A 20,327-nucleotide genomic window follows, 5' to 3' on the forward strand; every position below is an offset into this window, starting at 1 on the left:
GGAAGACCAAGGTCCTTCTATCTACGTCCAGAAAGGTGAGCGTCCAAACAGGCTAAGCTCCCACAAAGCCAGTTCATGTATTAGGATCAAAACCTAGTGCCATTGTCCTTGACTTCTCATCAGTCTTCATTGACCGCCATGCTCAGAGAGTCCGAAATCAACCCATGCTTATTCAGTCCCAGACCAGCTGGCCTTGGTGGGCTCCCAATAAATCAGTTCCACTGTCACAGTGGGTGGGTGCATCCCTCGTGGTCCTGATTTTTTGCTCATGTTCTCCCTCCTTCTGCTCCTCATTTGGACCTTAAGAGCTCAGACCGTTGCTCCCAATTGAGACTCTGTCTCTACCTCGATCCATCGCCAGATGAAGGTTCTAAGGTGATATGCAAGATATTCATCAGTATAGGATAGGGTCATTTCAGGTTCCCTCTCCTTAGTTGCCCAAGGTACCAGCTGGGGACATATTCCTGGACACCTGCGAACCCCTCAAGAGTCAAGTCTCTTGCCAACCCTAAGATGGCTCCCTTAGATAGGATATATACTTCGCTGCTCCCGTATCTATCCTTCCTATATCCCAACCATCCCAATCCTCCGAGCTCCTCCCATCCTCCCCTTCTCATATTTCTCATCCCATTTCCCCTTTGCCCCATGCCACCTCACCCGCAAGTTCCCAGTTTTTGCCCTGGAATCTTGTCTACTTCCCCCTCTCCATGCGGATGACTATATGATTTTCTTTGGGTTCACTTTCTTATTTAGCTTCTATAGGATCACACATTATATGCTTAATGTCTTTTATTTTATGGCTAGAAACCGATTATGAGTGAGTACATCCCATGTTCCTCTTTTTGGGTCTGGGATACCTCACTCAGGATAGTGTTTTCTATTTCCATCCATTTGCACGCAAAATTCGAGAAGTCATTGTTTTTTACTGCTGAGTAGTACTCTAATATATATATATTCCACACTTTCTTCATCCATTCCTCCATTGAAGGGCATCTAGGTTGTTTCCAGGTTTTGGCTATTACAAACAATGCTGCTATGAACATAGTTGAACAGATACTTTTGTCATTTGATGTGGCATCTCTTGGGTATATTCCCAATAGTGGTATTACTGGATCTTGGGGTAGGTTGATCCCAAATTTCCTGAGAAATCGCCACACTGATTTCCAAAGTGGTTGCACAAGTTTGCATTCCCACCAGCAATGAATGAGTGTGCCTCTTTCTCCACAACCTCTCCAGCAAAGGCTATCATTGGTGTTCTTGATTTTAGCCATTCTGACAGGTGTAAGATGGTATCTCAAAGTTGTTTTAATTTGCATTTCCCTAATCGCTAAGGAGGTTGAGCATGACCTTAGGTGTCTTTTGGCCATTTGAATTTCTTCTGTTGAGAATTCTCTGTTCAGATCAGTGCCCCATTTTTTTATTGGGTTAATTAGCATTTTAAAGTTTAGTTTCTTGAGTTCTTTATATATTTTGGTGATCAGACCTTTGTCTGTTGCAGGGTTGGTGAAGATCTTCTCCCAGTCAGTGGGTTGCCTTTTTGTCTTAGTGACAGTGTCCTTTGCTTTACAGAAGCTACTCAGTTTCAGGAGGTCCCATTTATTCAATGTTGCCCTTAATGTCTGTGCTGCTGGGGATAAACGTAGGAAGTGATCTCCTGTACCCATATGTTGTAGAGTACTTCCAAGTTTTTCTTCTATCAGGTTCAGTGTGTTCAGACTAATATTGAGGTCTTTAATCCATTTGGACTTGAGTTTTGTGCATGGTGATAGATATGGATCTATTTTCATTCTTCTACACGTTGACAACCAGTTCTGCCAGCACCATTTGTTGAAGATGCTCTCTTTTTTCCATTGAATACTTTTAGCTCCTTTATCAAAAATTAGGTGTTCATAAGTTTGTGGGTTAAAATCAGGGTCTTCTACTCGGTTCCATTGGTCGACTTCTCTGTTTTTATGCCAATACCAAACTGTTTTCAATACTGAGGCTCTGTAATAGAGTTTGAGGTCAGGGATGGTAATGCCTCCAGACGATCCTTTATTATATAAGATTGTTTTGGCTATCCTGGGTTTTTTGTTTCTCCATATAAAGTTGATTATTGTCCTCTCAAGATCTGTGAAGAATTTTGATGGGATTTTAATGGGGATTGCATTGAATCTATAAATTGCCCTTGGTAGAATTGCCATTTTTACTATGTTGATCCTCCCTATCCAAGAGCAAGGGAGATCCTTCCATTTTCTGGTATCCTCCTCAATTTCTTTCTTCATTGACTTAAAGTTCTTGTCAAATAGATCCTTTACTTCCTTGGTTAGGGTTACCCCAAGATATTTTATGCTATTTGTGGCTATCGTGAAGGGTGATGCTTCTCTGATTTCCATCTCTGCTTCCTTATCCTTTGTGTATAGGAGGGCAACTGATTTTTTGGAATTGATCTTGTATCCTGCAACGCTACTAAAGGTGTTTATCAGCTGAAGGAGTTCTTTGCTGGAGTTTTTGGGGTCGCTTATGTACACTATCATATCGTCTGCAAATAATGAAAGTTTAACTTCTTCCTTTCCGATTTGAATCCCTTTGATCCCCTTATGTTGTCTTATTGCTATTGCTAGAATTTCAAGCACTATATTAAAGAGGTATGGAGAGAGTGGACAACCTTGTCGTGTTCCTGATTTTAGTGGAATAGCTTTGAGTTTCTCTCCATTTAATTTGATGTTAGCTGACGGCTTGCTATAAATAGCTTTTATTATAGTTAGGAACGACCCTTGTATTCCTAATCTCTCTAAGACCTTTATCATAAAGGGATGTTGAATTTTGTCAAATGCTTTTTCAGCATCTAATGAAATGATCATATGGTTTTTTTCTTTCAGTTTATTTATATGATGGATTACATTGATAGATTTTCGTATGTTGAACCAGCCCTGCATCTCTGGGATGAAGCCTACTTGATCATAATGGATAATTTTTCTGATGTGTTCTTGGATTCGGTTTGCCAGTATTTTATTGAGTATTTTTGCGTCGATGTTCATGAGTGAGATTGGCCTGTAGTTCTCTTTCTTGGTTGTGTCTTTGTGTGGTTTTGGTATCAGAGTAACTTCAGCTTCATAAAAGGAATTTGGCAATGACTTCTCTGTTTCAATATTGTGAAATACATTAAGGAGTATAGGTATTAGGTCTTCTTGGAAGTTCTGGTAGAATTCTGCATTGAAGCCATCTGGACCTGGGCTTTTTTTGGTGGGGAGGTTTTTTATAACAACTTCTAATTCTTCGCGACTAACAGGTCTATTTAGATTGTTCACCTGGTCCTGGTTTAACTTTGGTATATGGTACTTATCTAAAAAAGTGTCCATTTCTGTAACATTTTCCAATTTTGTGGCATACAGATTTTTGTAGTAAGATCTAATGATTCTCCGAATTTCCTCTGAGTCTGTGGTTATGTCTCCCTTTTCGTTTCTGATTTTGTTAATTTGTGTATTCTCTCTCCGCCGTTTGATTAGTTTGGATAGGGGTTTATCAATCTTATTGATTTTCTCCATGAACCAGCTTTTTATTTCATTGATTCTTTGGATTGTTTTCTGTGTTTCTATTTTGTTGATTTCAGCCCTCAATTTGATTATTTCCAGTCTTCTACTTCTCCTAGGTGAGTCTGCTTCTTTTTTTTCTAAAGCTTTCAGGTGGGCTATTAAGTCTCCAATGTGTGCTTTCTCCGTTTTCTTTAAGTGGGCACTTAATGCTATGAATTTTCCTCTTAGCACTGCTTTCATAGTGTCCCATAGGTTTGAGTATGTTGAGTCTTCGTTTTCATTGAATTCAAGAAAGACTTTAATTTCTTTCTTTATTTCTTCCTTGATCCAGGTGAGGTTCAGTAGTTGACTGTCCAGTTTCCATGAGTTCATAGGCTTTCTGGGGATAGCATTGTTGTTGAATTCTAACTTTAATCCATGGTGATCTGATAAGACACAGGTGGTTACCGATATTTTTTTGTAACTGTGTAAGTTTGCTTTGTTACCGAGTATGTGGTCTATTTTCGAGAAGGTTCCATGAGCTGCAGAGAAGAAGGTATATTCTTTCCTATTTGGGTGGAATGTTCTATAGATGTCTGTTAAGTCCATTTGATTCATTACCTCCCTTAATCCTCTTATTTCTCTGTTAGGTTTCTGTTTGATTGACCTGTCCATTGGTGAGAGAGGAGTGTTGAAATCTCCTACTATTAGTGTGTGTGGTTTGATGACTGCCTTGAGTTTTAGTAATGTTTCTTTTACATAAGTGGGTGCTTTTATATTAGGGGCATATATATTCAGGATTGAGATTTCATCCTGGTGAATTGTTCCTGTTATGAGTAAAAAATGTCCATCTCCATCTCTTTTGATTGATTTTAGTTTGAAGTCAACTTTCTTAGAAATTAGTATGGCCACACCTGCTTGTTTCTTAGGTCCGTTTGCTTGATAAACCTTTTCCCAGCCCTTTACTCTGAGTAGATGTCTGTCTTTGTGGTTGAGGTGTGTTTCTTGTAAGCAGCAGAATGCTGGATCCTGTTTTCGTATCCAATCTCTTAGCCTGTGCCTCTTTATAGGTGAGTTGAGTCCATTGATATTAAGTGATATTAATGACCAGTGGTTGTTAACTCCGGTCATTTTTCCTTTCTTTCTTTCTTTCTTTCTTTCTTTCTTTCTTTCTTTCTTTCCTTTGGTAGTAGAGTTTGTGTGTTTCCCTTCTTCAAGTTGTGCTGGTGAAGGGTCTTTAGATGTCTGAGTTATTGTGGGCATTGTTGGACTCCTTGGTTTGTGATTTTCCTTCAATTACTTTCTGAAGGGCTGGATTTGTGGCTACGTATTGTTTAAATTTGTTTTTATCCTGGAAAACTTTGTTTTCTCCATTTATAGTGAACGAAAGCTTGGCTGGGTATAGTAGTCTGGGCTTGCATCCATGGTCTCGTAGTTTCTGCAGTATATCTATCCAGGACCTTCTGGCTTTCATGGTTTCCATAGAGAAATCAGGTGTAAGTCTGATAGGTTTACCTTTATAGGTAACTTGACCTTTTTCCTTTGCAGCTCTTAATATTCTTTCTTTATTCTGTATGTTTTGTGTTTTGATTATTATATGACGAGGAGATGTTTTTTTTTGATCCAGTCGATTTGGTGTTCTGTATGCTTCTTGGACCTTCATAGGAATATCTTTCTTAAGGTTGGGAAAGTTTTCTTCTATAATTTTATTAAATATATTTTCTGGACCATTGAGCTGTACTTCTTCTCCTTCTTCTATCCCTATTATTCTTAGGTTTGGTCTTTTTATTGTGTCCCAGATTTCCTGAATGTTTTGTGATGAGAATTTGTTGGTTATGCTGTTTTCTTTGATGAGAGTGTTTATTTTCTCTATGGTATCTTCAGTGTCTGAGATTCTTTCTTCTATCTCTTGTAATCTGTTGGTGGTACTTGTCTCTGTAGTTCCTGTTCGTTTATTCAAATTTTCCATCTCCATCCTTCCCTCGGTTTGTGTTTTCTTTATTACTTCCACTTCGTTCTTCAAGTCTTGAACCGTTTCCCTTACCTGTTTGATTACTTTTTCTTGTTTCTCTTGGTTTTCTTGGGTATCTTTGAGATATTTATTCATTTCCTCTACCTTTTTGTTTGTAATCTCTAATTGGTTGTGGCAGTTTTTCACCTCCTGTTTAAGGTCCTCTATTATTTTCATAAAATTCACTTTTGAGTCGAATTCTTCTAATTCTTCTGTATTAGGGTTTAGACTTCTCATTTCGGGATTCCTGGATCCTGGTGATGTCACGTTGCCTTTCAAGTTGTTGGGGGAATTCTTGCATTGGCGCCTGCCCATCTTTTCCCATCCCGATGAAACTTCTTGGCACCTACACAGGAACTCCTGGATGCCCCAATGAGCCAAGGACCGTCCCGATGAAACTTCTCGGCACCTACACAGGAACTCCTGGAAGCCCCAATGAGCCAGGGACTAAGGGAAGTAGGGCGCAGGCAGAGCAGGTCCAGCAGATCACAGCAGAGACTGCAGCCCCAGCAGCAGGGGCCCGCTTTCCCTGGCAGGGACCTTGAGGCCTGCCCTCTGGTTAGGGACTCACTGCTCTGGGTTGGTAGCCTTAGTGAAATGGCAGGAAACTCAGGATAGTATTTTCTATTTCCATCCATTTGCATGCAAAATTCGAGAAGTCATTGTTTTTTTTACCGCAGAGTAGTACTCTAATGTGTATATATTCCACACTTTCTTCATCCATTCTTCCATTGAAGGACACCTTAGGATGCTTCCAGGTTCTCGCTATTACAAATAATGCTGCTATGAACATAGTTGAACAAATGCTTTTGTCATACGATAAGGGATCTCTTGGGTATATTCCCAAGAGTTGTCCTAAGCATGTTCCACTGTCTTCAAAATGTTTTAGTCTTTGGAAGAAAAATACTCAACAGATATAAAGTGAACTAACAATTAAAAAAAATACATTCTCGTGAACTGTAATTGCTTTAGTAAAGAGGTGATTTTTTATATTGTCAGATCTAACATAAATTCATATGTGTGTGTTTATAAAGCATCTGACATCCTATTAAATTCAAAATAAAGACCAGAGATAATGTTCCCTTGTTAAACACATACATTTTAAAAATTAAGGCAATTCCTAATTATAATTAAATCAAAATATGAAAATGTTCAATGTGATAAATAGTATTGCTTGAAAATTCCTCAACTTCTACTTAAAATAAAAATTTAGATTTATAGGAAATGATATTAGAAATCATTCTATTTCAGGAAGTACAGGAAAGTAAAAGTCATAAAATAACTGGAGACTGAAATACAAAAAAACTAAATACACATATTACCCACACATGTAACATCATTCCAAAAAAATCTTTAAATTTGTATCAATAAACTAAAATCCGGAGATATGAATATAAAATATCCTGATGTAAATACCTGGTTTTAGTTTTATTTTGGAATGGTTAATGTATATTCAATAATATATCTTTTTATTCTTTCATTTCTATATTCTTTCTCCCTTTTTTCATTTAGAGATCTTTGAATTTAACTATTTTTTTTAGCTTTTTTTTTACTATGACCAATAACAATTTGTAAACAAACCCTCTAAACAACAACAAACATCCATAATCCATTTTGGGGGAATATGGGAATCTAGGCTACTTCCTGCTGCTTGGGGGCACTGATAACCTTTGAGGGAATCGTGAGAAAATTTAGAATTTTGGTCAAGTTCTGACTGGAGTATTCTGTGAGGCTGGGTCACCTGAATAAGACACCTCCAAACTGTTTTGGATGTAGAACTCAGAAGAAACTGCAACAGAGGTGCTCTGAGATGTTGGATCATCCGGACCATCTACTCCTTTTAGGGATTTCTCAGAGGTGTATTTCTCTATCAAACCTTATTTTTCTCAAGCCAGAAAGGATCTGCATCCTCTCATTTCCTGTGGAAATAAAAACAGAACATGTTTCCCAAAGGAACATATCTTTTGACTGAAATTTTGAAGTCAAAGAATTTTTAAAATATATAGATTCATTTAATCTATAAACTTTCATAATCAAATGTCTCTCAGCAATGATTGTTTAGTCATTAACAGCCAAAAAATCTAAGGACAATGCAATACTATATAAAATCCAGACTCTCTTTGTATTTTCCTTCTTCATGTGGCTTATTATACTTTTTGTTACTCTATTCCACTTTTAAGTACTTTTTCTATCTTTTTTATTTTATCTCCCAAGCCTACACACATTTTTAACACACTGTAAGCCATTTAGAGGCTTTATTTTTTTCTTTTTTCTTCTGAATCTGTCTTTATTGCATATCTCTATCTTTTTTTTAACCATATGAGCCTTTAAACTTCTAAGAGGGCACAAATAAGACCAAAGCCATGACAAGAGCGACTGACTTTGTTGCATTCTTTTCCCACTGAGAATCTAGATCTTGAAGAGCTACCGGATTTAGCCATGTTTATCACTGCAATTATGGGAAGATTTTATTTCATGCTGATGATGATCAGTGTTCCACCTGCTGATCATAAATCCTATTTAAGTGGTTGACTGCAGGATGTCTTAAAAGAGTCACGTGGTTTTTACTGCTAAAGCTGAGTCAGGAAACTGTCTATTAAAGAAACCGTGCTTCTACTTGCTGCTCACAAACAGAGCCTATCAATGAAAAAGCATTTACCAAGGAGCCAAATTTGACACCATTTTGTGTTCTTACTATCTCTTTTAAAGCTTTTTCAGACTCTATGTGGAAATTCTTGCTGAATGTTTAGATGCCATATGTAAGCAGAAGTTTCCTTTCTTGGAGTCACACAGTCCTAAAAACCTGCCAGGTGCTTCCCAAATTACCAATCCAAAGTGTAATATTACTTTTAAATCTTTGACTGATAGCTCAGGCTTATCAGTACCTAGCTCATACATTTTAAGGTAGCCTATATTCCTTATCTAAGCTGTGACACATGACAGTGCCTTTTCTCAGTATGCCATGCTCATCTTGCTCTTCCCACATCTGTCTGGCATCTTCTGACTCCACCTTTCTCCTTCCCATCATCCTTAGTTTGTTTGTTCCACCTATACTTTCGGCCTGGCTACTGGCCAATCAGCATTTTATTAAACTAATTTGAAAGACAAATCTTTACAGTGTACAAGAAGACTATTCCACAGCATGCACATACACACAGACACACAGACACACACACACACACACACACTCATAGAAGATATAACCAAGTTTCTTTGAAGTTGAGACAATATTGCTAGGGAATGACACACAAATGAGAATTTGGTGTAAAAATAGCAATCTCTGGTAGCACATTTTTAAGGTTGTAGGTGACATAGAGAAATCCTTTAATATAACATGACTTTAATAGCATTGCCCTTTGATTATTATTAAAATCCTAATTACTTTTGCAAATAAAATATTTCTATAAATGCCCCCAAATTCCTTTTAATGGAATGGTACTATGCCCATTAAGAACCACTGGACAAAATTATATTAGTTGAATAATTATGAAAATTGGCCTACATATGACCAAGTTTCTTTAAAATAATGTCTGGGAGAGAAAATTTGAAAAATAATAATTTAATGAGGATTAGAATAAGTGTTTTAGCCTTGTTTCATCATAGAACTTTTTGGAGAAGTTATGCTTATCAGGATTTTATGTATTCATAGCTCTTCCAGTTGAGGTAACAGTCAACAGATAATTACAAATCAAATAGAAACAAATCTCTCTTGGGGTCAAATATATTGTACAATAGGAACCACGTGCAAACTATAAATCTTTAAATTTCTCATTCTGTATGGACTATAATATCACTAATTCATTCAAGTGGAAAAGAATTGCCTGCAAAAATCACCATGAGCTAGAAGTCCAAAGGTTGTCTTTAAAATGAACTCAAGAAAAGACAAATGAGACCATTTATGTAGGTGACCCCATCCAGACCAGCGTGAGTTTGAATAGTAGCTACATGATGGATGGTACAAATTCGAGTCAAACACTCACCTTCCTCCAGTGACAGACAGAGAAATGGATGGATAATAAATAGCTCTTCTGCTTGTTTTTGTGAATAAATCAAAAAGTATTTTGATTTGTTCAGCCCCATATCAGTAAAATCTTAGTAAATGAGATAAAAGGTAAGGAAAGTAGAGAGGTAAATGTGGCAAAGGAAATGAAAAGCACAAAAGGCAGGTGGAGAAGGCAGCAAAAGAAAAACCACTGTGACTTTGTCTAGTTTATAGTGCAGAAAAGTGTTAAACAAATATCACTTTATGGCTTAATTGTAGCCTTTTGTAGACTATCTTAGAAAGCAAATAAAGGCAAATTTGGTTTCCAATACTTTATCATTCAGATGATTATCTGTCCTTAATCATAAGTTTGAAGCCTTGAATACTTTGAAGTCAAAATTGATACTAATGGGTCTGGAGGAAAATATATATGACATATTTGAAAGACAGATGTCTATAAAATATGATATATCCTCCATTCTCAATGTCATGGGAGAATGAGCCATGAAGACCTTCACATTAATTTTATAAAACTATAACTATAAAGCCAATTCAACAGGTCTAAGGATATATATATATGGTGGTTTATTCCGTCTCTGTGTATGTATGTGTTAGTGGAGAGAGGAAGAAGGACGGGGGACACAGTAAATTTTCATAGTCACAGCTTTAGATATTATAAATAGTAAACTTCTAGTAAATAAAATGTTTTCTGTACTTTCAATACCATTGCTCTCAACATATTTGTAGTGACTTTTAATAGGATACTATTATTCATTGACACAGTTCTTTAATGATGAGGTCAAAAGTCATTAATTAAATGGTATTTTGTTCAGAAACATTTCTTTCAGAAAATACAGTCTTGGCAATTTGTCAATTGCATTTTGGGATTTAAAAGAGCTAAAGAAAGTTAATTGGCATGTTCATACTGTGCCATAAAATTGTCTTTGCCTGGAATGGAAATTCAACTCATTTCCTTAATTATAATGAGAAGTCCCGGCATGCAAAGGGTCTAGGGCTATCAAAGGAACAAGGAACGTTCCTCTCATCCTTTGTGTTGACACTGATCATGGGCATGCTCGTACAGTAGCACGATGCTTTTACATATGCTGGAAACGTGTCACAGAGAGGGACTGACAGGAGAGGTTTTTATGACAGGTCGCAGGAGTGGCAGATAGGAAAAGTCACACCTAGATTTCTTTACTTTCTATGCTGAACACAAAACACAGTGACAGGGTAGTCATAATGTTCTTTTACTTGGCTCTGTATTTAATAGAAAAAAGCAATTCTAAGACAGTGTGGATCTTCAGTGGCTTTAGGATGAGACTCCCCACAGGTACTTTGAAGTTGAAAAGTGGGATTCTGTCAACTTATTTTATAGGAGTCTTGAATCTCTAAAATTAAGTATATAAAAGATCTATGGTCCATTGGGCTTCTGGTTAACAATTAATTTCATCCTGGAAACCAGGAAATTTTCAGTCATGACTTTGGCTGACTCCATTATTCTTTGCTTGCCCTGAATATTTAATCTTTTCTCGTGATGCCAGGGCAATGGTAAAATTCCATTCCCCAATTTCAGAGCTTATATTTCCTCTGATAGAAGAGTTTTGTACATTAAGAGATGGATATAGATTTTAAGAACTGAATGTTAAATAGGTTTGCTGTGAAATGCTTTCTGAACATAACATGACTGTGGCACACATGAACTAATTAAAAGCACCTGAGGTCATTTGCACAATATCAAGTCAATTTTAAATAAAAACCCAGCATGGAGGTCAAGCATGTTGCTTAGCTGAGGAGATGAGAGCAGTTGATGGCTGCTGCAGCAGGGACAGCTTCTTTACTTTGGAGGGATGTTCATTGCTATTTTGCCCCATATTACAGTGGATGATCCCACAACCAAGGGCATATTGGCATCTCTATAGACTCAGGGTATTCAAATACTTTATATCAAAAAAGAGGGCATGAAGTAGGTAGGGAGATGCATTGGATGGGTTGGGGGAGGAAATTGAAAGGAGATAGTGTGATTGGATGTGTTCAAGATACTTTATATGTCTGTATGAAATTTTCAAAGAAAAAATTAATTTCAAAAGATGAATGCAAAAGTTTGTCATTTGTTACACTTCATTTTGTACCGGTTTTGTGTATATTAACATCAAAAGAGGTCATATGTAACACACATTCATATACATATATATGTGAATATATACATAAGAATACTTTTATGCATATATGTATGGAAGGGTGCGTAAAAGAGCAAGAGTACACTATTTAGAGAACTTTAAATTTAGACTTCACAATTTCAAGAGATGTGTCGCTGAGAATACTCCGGATCAATAGGGTTCTTTTTTGAGTTATAGAAAAATGTGCTGTGCTTTCTCAGTCTCAGCAATACCCAACACCAGAGCTTTATACAGCAATGCACACTAAACTAGTAGTACATTGCATTGATTGCATTTCTTAGTTTAAAAAGTAATTTAATCAAGCAAAGCCTTTTTAAAAGAGAATAGATGATCCACAGTGTGGGGGAAATGCTGAAGAGCCAAGTTTGGAAAGTCAGTGTCAGGTGGTTTGAGAGTTCAAACTGGAATTCATAGTTGCTGAAAATGATCTTTTAAATCCATCTTCCATGAATAAAGACTACTGTTCCAGAAGCTATGCCGTATAGTTACCTGTTTGTTGGGGTAGTATAACGTATCTTGGTGTATAACCCTATTAAGACTGCTTAGTTACTGTAGTCTGTGTTTTTCCACACACAAAATAGAAAGTTCTCACAATGGTAACAAATGATAAGTGTTCACAGGAAGAATAAAACTTATTTAATTGCTTTATAATTCTAGAAAAGCTGAGGTTCATTCTTCTGAGAAAGTTCAGTATCTCACAGAAAGATGAACAATGCATAACATTGAACACTTCTGTGAAGATATGAAGTCTTCACACATCCTGGAAAGCCTTTAAAGTAATAAAGCATTAAATAAATGCTGTATATTGCTTACATTACTGAAAGTATTACTTCAATTCTGAGATAATTTGGTATCATGTTGGGCTCAATATTCAAGTACACAATTATTTTAAATGACCAATGTTTACCTAAATATTTTTGGAATATTAAATCTGAAAATAATCTACTAGTTGTTTTTAAATGACAACTTTAGAACGTATCAGACATAAATTTCAAAGCATTTTTCATAAGGTAAGGGTACTTTAGAAATATTCAAAATGTATGTTTTATACTAAGAAATAGTTAAAATTTTAAATAATATATATTATTTAGATTGGAGCAAATATATCCTGTTTTAAAACAATCAGTTTAAATTTGCTTGCATCTCTTCTTGACTTTCTAGGGACCCTTACAATGCAATTGAAGCCATAGACCCAGAAAAACTGAATGTCTTTCGGACAGTCAGGGAAATAACAGGTACTTTTATTTATTTATTTTTTTTGCCACAAGCTATGTGACCTTTTCCTTTCTTGAAAGAATTACATAATATTTATAATAGCTCTAATTTTCAAGAGAAGTTCTAGTTCTCTTGAAAAACTAACTCACATGATTTTGAACATTTATTAGCTTTTATATTTTGAAACCAATAAAGTTACATAAAAAACTTTGGAATATTGTTAATATTGCTTTTGCAAATACCAAAAGCTCTGTGACTCTTGCACATTTGCTTTGCAATTTATTTTCTCATAAGAATTCCAGGTAATATGGAAAAGGTATAGCGCTCATTTGGCACGAGAGTTTTTGAGCATTTACTATTTTAAACCATTCAGAATAACTTATGGGTTCATAAATATAAATCAAACTTGGGCTTGACATCACATGAAATAAAACCTGATATGAAAGGTTAGAGCTAAACACAACTTAGATTTCTAGGTCAATACAGATGTGATAGTACATAAATAAATGGTGAAGGAATTCACAGAAATAGAGCTGTATTTTTCTCCTTAATTGGATAATTCTATGTATATGTATCTATCAAAATAAAATAAAATATATTTTTTCAATATTTGATACATACACCTTTATGATTCCCTGATTCATAAAGAATCACTGGGATTCTTGATCCCATACTTTGATATCAATTATTTATCTATTCTTTACTCCAGAAACTCATAATATTATGCTTAAACATAAAATGAAAAATGTGATGACTGCTTCAAAAGTAGTTTTCATGCCTTTGCTTACTTTCTGCCTTTCAATGTATTTTCATTGTATTTGGATGATAATTACCACTGTCATTGAAAAATAATACCACAAATGATTTTGCTTTCCTCAATCCCTATAGGTTTCCTGAACATACAATCTTGGCCTCCAAATATGACAGATTTCAGTGTCTTCTCCAACCTTGTCACCATTGGAGGGAGAGTCCTCTACAGGTAGGCAAAGGTCTTCAATGCTGTACACTGCACAAATACAAAGAGGTACATCAAAAGTTCTTTAATGTTATAAACACCAGTATTACTGATCAGTAATATTGATTGATTCCAAAGATTAGACTCCTGAAGTAATCCCCACTGTGATGTAAACACATAGAATTCATAGCTTGGTTTTAAATGACTTTTTGCCTGTGCTGTGTTGCAGTGGGCTGCTTGTTCGCCTGGCTATCTTAGCCCTAAAATAACCACACAGAAATTGTATTAATTAAATCACTGCTTGGCTCATTAGTTCTAGTTTCTCATTGGCTAATTCTTATAGCTTAATTTAAACTATTTCTAATAATCTGTGTATTGCCACATGGCAGTGGCTTACTGGGTAAAATTCTCAGCTTCTGTCTCTGGCTGATCCATGGTGTCTCTCTGACTCTGCTTTCTTCCTCCCAAAATTCAGTTCTGTCTTCTTTGCTTAAGTTCTGCCCTATCAATTAGGCCAAAGCAGTTTCTTTATTCATTAACCAATGAAAGCAACACAAAAACAGAAATATCTCCTACAGCAGTGAAATCTGTGATGTGACCTCAAGAACTGTACCTTATTTTTAATTTGTGTTATAATAACAGATATACTTAAATGACTAAGAAATGATGTGAGTTTTTGGAAAATGAATGTTGTACTCAGAGGCTAGATCTGTATCTCCTGTGCCATTGTTTGTGCCATACATCTAGTGTTGATATTACAGGGTAGGTTCACTATCTTCAGTGTTGAATTATTATTATTATTATTATTATTATTATTGGAAAGGTTAGAAGATATTGTTAGCCAATATTAATATCAATATTATAAATTTACATGATGAAACTTTTATAAGGGTACTGTTTCTTAAAGTTTTGTTTTAAACTGTGTCAGTTAAAGTTGACTATTTAAACAGAAAACAAATATAGCTCTAAGCTTGGAAAAGCAGTACCAACATTCAATAAATACTTGAAAAAATGTTCAAAATTCTTATCTAGTGGAAAAAATGGAAGTCAGTGCCATCATTCCAATCAGAACACAGGTCATTAAGAAAACAAAAGATAGTAAATGCTAAGAAGGATGGAGGAGAAGAGACATACACATCAGCAGAGGAAATGTAAACTAGTATACGAACAAGAGAAATCATAGTGGGTGTTCCTCTATCATCAGTATAGTACCACTGTATAATCAGGCTATATACTTCTTAAGTATATTCCCCAAGTTAGCATAATGCAGAGATATCTCCACATTTATATTCACTGAAGAACTATAGGCAATAACCAAGTAAGAAAATGACAGTGTATGTCAATAGATGGATGGCTAAACAAAATGCATATAAAACAATATTGTTTTCATCCCAAAGTGGATAGAGTGAATCTTACAGGGCCCCAAAGCTAGACAATCAAGAGAGAGAAAAAACTTAGTCCTCTCCAAAGATGAAACCCTAATAGGTTATCCAACCCTATGTGCTCAACCATAAAACCATAAACACATACACATATGAGCAACATCAAATGGCCTAAGCAGGTTTTATATATATATATGTGTGTGTGTGTGTGTGTGTGTGTGTGCAATATATACATATATATGTACAAACACTAATAATTAAATAATTTATATGTTTATATGGTATGGGGGTAACCTCAAGGAATTAAATGTGTGAAGTTTGGAATGATAATTATATAAATATGATACTCATGTATAAAATTCTCAGAAAACAATAATAAAACAAATGTAAAATTTGTATAAACATACACACACACTGAAGTGAATCCTATCATTTAAAAGAATTATTATCTTGTCTTATGCAGGAAATACATGAAAATTAGGATTATGTAAAAAAATTGAACTGTACTCCAAAAAACAAATGTTGTATTTTCTGCAAAACATAATACAAACATATATAGATGAGATAGATAGATAGATGATAGATAGATGATAGGTAGATAGATAGATAGACAGATGATAGATAGATAGATAGATAGATAGATAGATAGATAGATAGATAGATAGATAGATAGATACGACCAGAAAAGGGACTACTTGGGAAGAAGAGATAGAGCAGTGAGTATGGAGAGAAGAAAGGAGAAAGTAAACTGAGGACAATATGAAGCCTGGCATTCCCATAAAAACAGACAGGAAGATCAATGGAACAGAATCGAAGACCCGAATATCAATCCACACACCTACAAACACCTGATTTTTGACAAAGCAAAAAATGTCAGATGGAAAAAGAAAGTATATTTAACAAATGGTGCTTGCATAACGTGAACCAACATGTAGAAGAATGAAAATTGATCTGTATATATCACCATGCACAAAAATCAAGTCCAAATGGATCAAAGACCTCAACATAAAGCCAACCACACTGAACCTCATAGAAGAGAAAGTGGAAAGTACACTTGAACACATTGGCACAGGAGACAACTTCCTAAATATAACCCCAGTAGCAGATGCTGAGAGAAACAATTAATAAATGGGACCTCCTGAATCTGAAAATTTTCTGTAAAGCAAAGGACATGGTCAACAAGACAAAATGGCAGCCTAAAGAATGAGAAAAGATCTTCACCAACCCCACATTGGACAGAGGGTTGATCTCCAAAATATACAAAGAAAGCATGTCTATTTTTACATAGTTATAGAAGCATCAATATATTATAATGCTTAACCGTAAAGACTTATTTATATTTATATATATCCTTTAAATGTTTATTATTAGTATAGAACTTCATTGTTGAGAAACCCAAAATTTAGGCTGACAAGAAAAGGCAGTATATATAGTCAGTGTTGATAATTATAGGAAGTGGAGATTGTCAGTCAGGGAATTAAATGATTAAGTACGTATCTTAGCACAAAATTGCCTGTTCATCTATTGTTGATGCTCCTTTATTTCAATTTTTTGTTGTGAGGTGCTATGTTCTTACTGAACTTTACAGTGTCGTGAATTATTCATTTTACTTTCCCCCTCTCTTCTTTTAAGCGGACTCTCATTGCTCATCCTCAAACAACAAGGCATCACTTCCCTACAATTCCAGTCTCTGAAGGAAATCAGCGCGGGCAACATCTACATTACCGACAACAGCAACCTGTGTTATTATCACACCATTAACTGGACAACACTCTTCAGCACCATTAACCAGAGAATAGTGATCCGAGACAACAGAAGAGCAGAAAACTGTAGTAAGTACACCACCCATAACGTAAACAGGAACTTCCGTTCTGCTTTATATTGAGCTAAATTGTTGAAAATCACATCAGAATCGCTGCCCTTTAACTGAAAATGGAGAGATAATGGTGTTTGTAGCATATTGTCTGTTTTCACATCCTGGCCAATATCTGTAAACCATATCTGCAGATTTAGATTCCATAGATCAAATAAAACCTTATTGAAAAGCTTAATGAGCATGCCGGGCAATTCCATGGATCCCGCTATGTCGTTTGGGGATGGATAACCTGGGATGTGTTTTGAGATGTGGGAAAATGCTGTCTAGAAGTTTGCTGTGTTAGAAGAAAATTCATTTTACAAATGCTCTTACATATAAATATGATTTTCTGATTTTCAGTATTGTTTGATACTTTTGCTCCATGCCTTTCCTTCATTGTTATATATAGGAAACAGTTTACATAGACAGAATTCGACATGTTTCTCATCTAAACAAACATGCCCTGGTCATTAATAAATACACTAAATGAATATAATTCATATATATTGTATTTATAAAAATAAACCAAAGTTTGTTTCTGAGAATAAATGAATAGAGGATGTTTTAAAATAACAATCTTAGGAGGCAAACAGAATTTAGATCTATTGAATTAAGTAGTTGGTAACTCCATCTTGTTACAGGGATAGTCTAAAACATTATAGGATAGCAACTTTAACAAAATGAAACTTGTGAGAAATTTGGTTGCTTTTGTTGCTAAAAATATTTTATAGAAAAGGAGAGCTCTATAACAAGCACAAAATCTGGAGTTAGGAGATCTTCCATGCTTACACATTTTCTGTGCCACATAAAATCAGGAAATAGATCTACTTATATATCAACCCATGCCTGGTTATATTAAATGAATCTTCACTTTTGTGCACCATGGATCAATTTAGTTTGTTCATACATTGTTGATTCTTGAGAGGTAACTGTTTTTGCTTTCTGTCTGATCAGAAACTCCTTTCTTTACAGTTTTGTGTGTGCTTCCATGCCATACAGAAGAAGAAATATGACATTCAAATAAAATCTCTGATACAAATTTATAAATACTTATATAATTTATTGTTTTATTCTGTATCTTCTGTTTTAGTCATTCAAAATAATATTGTTTCACCATCTTTCATCTATGATTGCTTTGTAGTTTCATATAGGAAAACATGCAAGCACCAGAAACTATTTGATCTCTTTGACATAGTGAATCTGAAATCCTGAAAACACTCATGTTTTATATATCATTTTTATACCTGGACATATAAAAGCAAATGGAAAGAAGAACACGAGGAAATTAAATATAGACTGAAGCAGAGTTGTGAGGTTTTGCTATTCTTCTGAGAGCTACGAACTTTTGCAGCATGCAAAGAGAAGCGTCTCACAAATTACAGTAATAAGAGTAATACACTGAACGTGGAGTTTTTAAACTTTCAGTACTGTACATATTTCAGTATTAGACTAAGTTTAGCTATTTTTAAACCATATGTATACTTCTTCTGGTACACTTAGATTTGAATTTTTAGTTTTGGAAAGAAATGAAGCAGCTAGAAGAAACCATTTTGTTCCATTATAGTACCAAATTAACAGTTTCCGTTTTATCTCTAACAGCATCAAATAAGTGCTTTATTACATGAAGTCTATTTATTAAAATTTGGACTATGATTTCAAACCAATTTAATCTGCAGAAACATCCCAAGCATGCATTTTCCTGATATAGGGTAGCCCCGTGAACATGGCCTCAGGATTGATTCTGCTGGTGGTCACGGTGACCTGCAGTGGAGAGGCACTGTGATTAAACTCTTCCCATCATTCACATCATTCTCTGCAAATAAGAAGTCCAAATAGATCCCTCCTTTTACAGGAACTGCATTTTTAGATATTCATTCTTTGCATCTGTACATGTACAAGATATATTCGGGTATATGTATATACATACATATTTGCTACAACACATAAGTGTAGACAAAGGCAGTATATATACTACATTCATATAGTATTTCAACACATATGCATAGACAAGCATGCAATATACATGTTTTTAGACCCATACACACCTGCCAAAGCGACACAGTTACTGTAAACCCACTGAGATGATTGTCTATTAAAAAGGCAACAATTTAAGCAGATGGTGTGGTGTTCAAAATGATTTTCAACAAATGCTGACAAGAAAGAAAGACTTTACCTCATCCAAAAAGGTGACAGTGGCTTGAACAAACTTTCCCTTTTTAGTCAAAAATTTGAAAGCCGGCACGATGATTTCAAGAGCATAAGATTGAGAAATAACCACAGCACATAAAAGACTGTATCACTTCCTGCCTCATCCTCCCATGTGGTGATGCTACTCGCCAGATGACAGCCCTATGTGGGAGAAGTTCTAGTGGACTTGTCGGAAGTCTTTTGAAATTTCTTAAAAGACAGGAAGGCATTCTTACATATAAACAGTACAGAGACAAATACAATACCAACTCTCCAAAACTCAGGTTATATTTGAATCACACATTTTATTTCTTAGAACTATAGTACATATATAGTAGATATAATTAGAAACAGTTTTATTATTGATTTTTCGATATGGAAACAACCTTTCCAAATTGCAATTTTACCTTTTTTTATTATGAAATATGCAAACAGTGAAACATCGGTAGGGAATGTGTTATCTTTCTGTGCATGTCTTCATTAGGATTTCTCTTTTTGTGATAAAACAAGACCAAAAGCAGCTTAGGGAAGAAAATGTTTACTTGGCTGACAGATCCTGAATTACAGTCATTTTAGGAAAGCCAAGGCTGGAATTAAAATAGAGCAGGAATCTGAAGTCAAGAGCTGATACAGAAGTCTCAGGGCAGTGTGACTTATTGGTTTGTTCTTCATGGCTTGCTCAGCCTACTCTCCTATAGAACCCAGGTCCACCATCCCAGGTATGGCATCACTTACAATAGCCTCTCCCACCCACATAAAAAACACCTTTTAAAAAAATACTTCACAAGCTACCTTGCTTGCAGCCCCAATTTTGAAGGGATAATTTTGTTTGAATGTTCCTCCTCTTAAATTCCTATCGTTTTTGTCAAGTTGACATAAAACTAGGCAGCTCAGTGCATATATAATACATTTTTAGATGTTGATATATCTTAATATTTAACGGGATCGTACTATCTACACTTAAGAATTGTCCCATCACCCGTGTTTCGACTTAATATATTATCAGAATTCCTTGTCTTGCTTGCTACTGTGTGGAAGTCTGTCTTATTCTTTCTAAGAGCTGATC

General features: G+C 35.3%; 1 protein-coding gene across 1 annotated transcript in view; it reads left to right on the plus strand.

The window, feature by feature from the left end:
- The window catches only part of Erbb4 (erb-b2 receptor tyrosine kinase 4), a 1,078,513-nt gene that overhangs the window by 753,694 nt on the left and 304,492 nt on the right, over positions 1-20,327 (plus strand). Inside the window, exons 10-12 of the mRNA XM_057755450.1 lie at positions 12,829-12,902; positions 13,771-13,861; positions 16,852-17,051. Of these exons, the coding sequence (XP_057611433.1) occupies positions 12,829-12,902; positions 13,771-13,861; positions 16,852-17,051 (365 nt within the window). The remainder of the gene's footprint in view (positions 1-12,828; positions 12,903-13,770; positions 13,862-16,851; positions 17,052-20,327) is intronic.

This window comes from Chionomys nivalis, chromosome 2 (assembly GCF_950005125.1).
Source record: "Chionomys nivalis chromosome 2, mChiNiv1.1, whole genome shotgun sequence".
Taxonomy (NCBI): Eukaryota; Metazoa; Chordata; class Mammalia; order Rodentia; family Cricetidae; genus Chionomys; species Chionomys nivalis.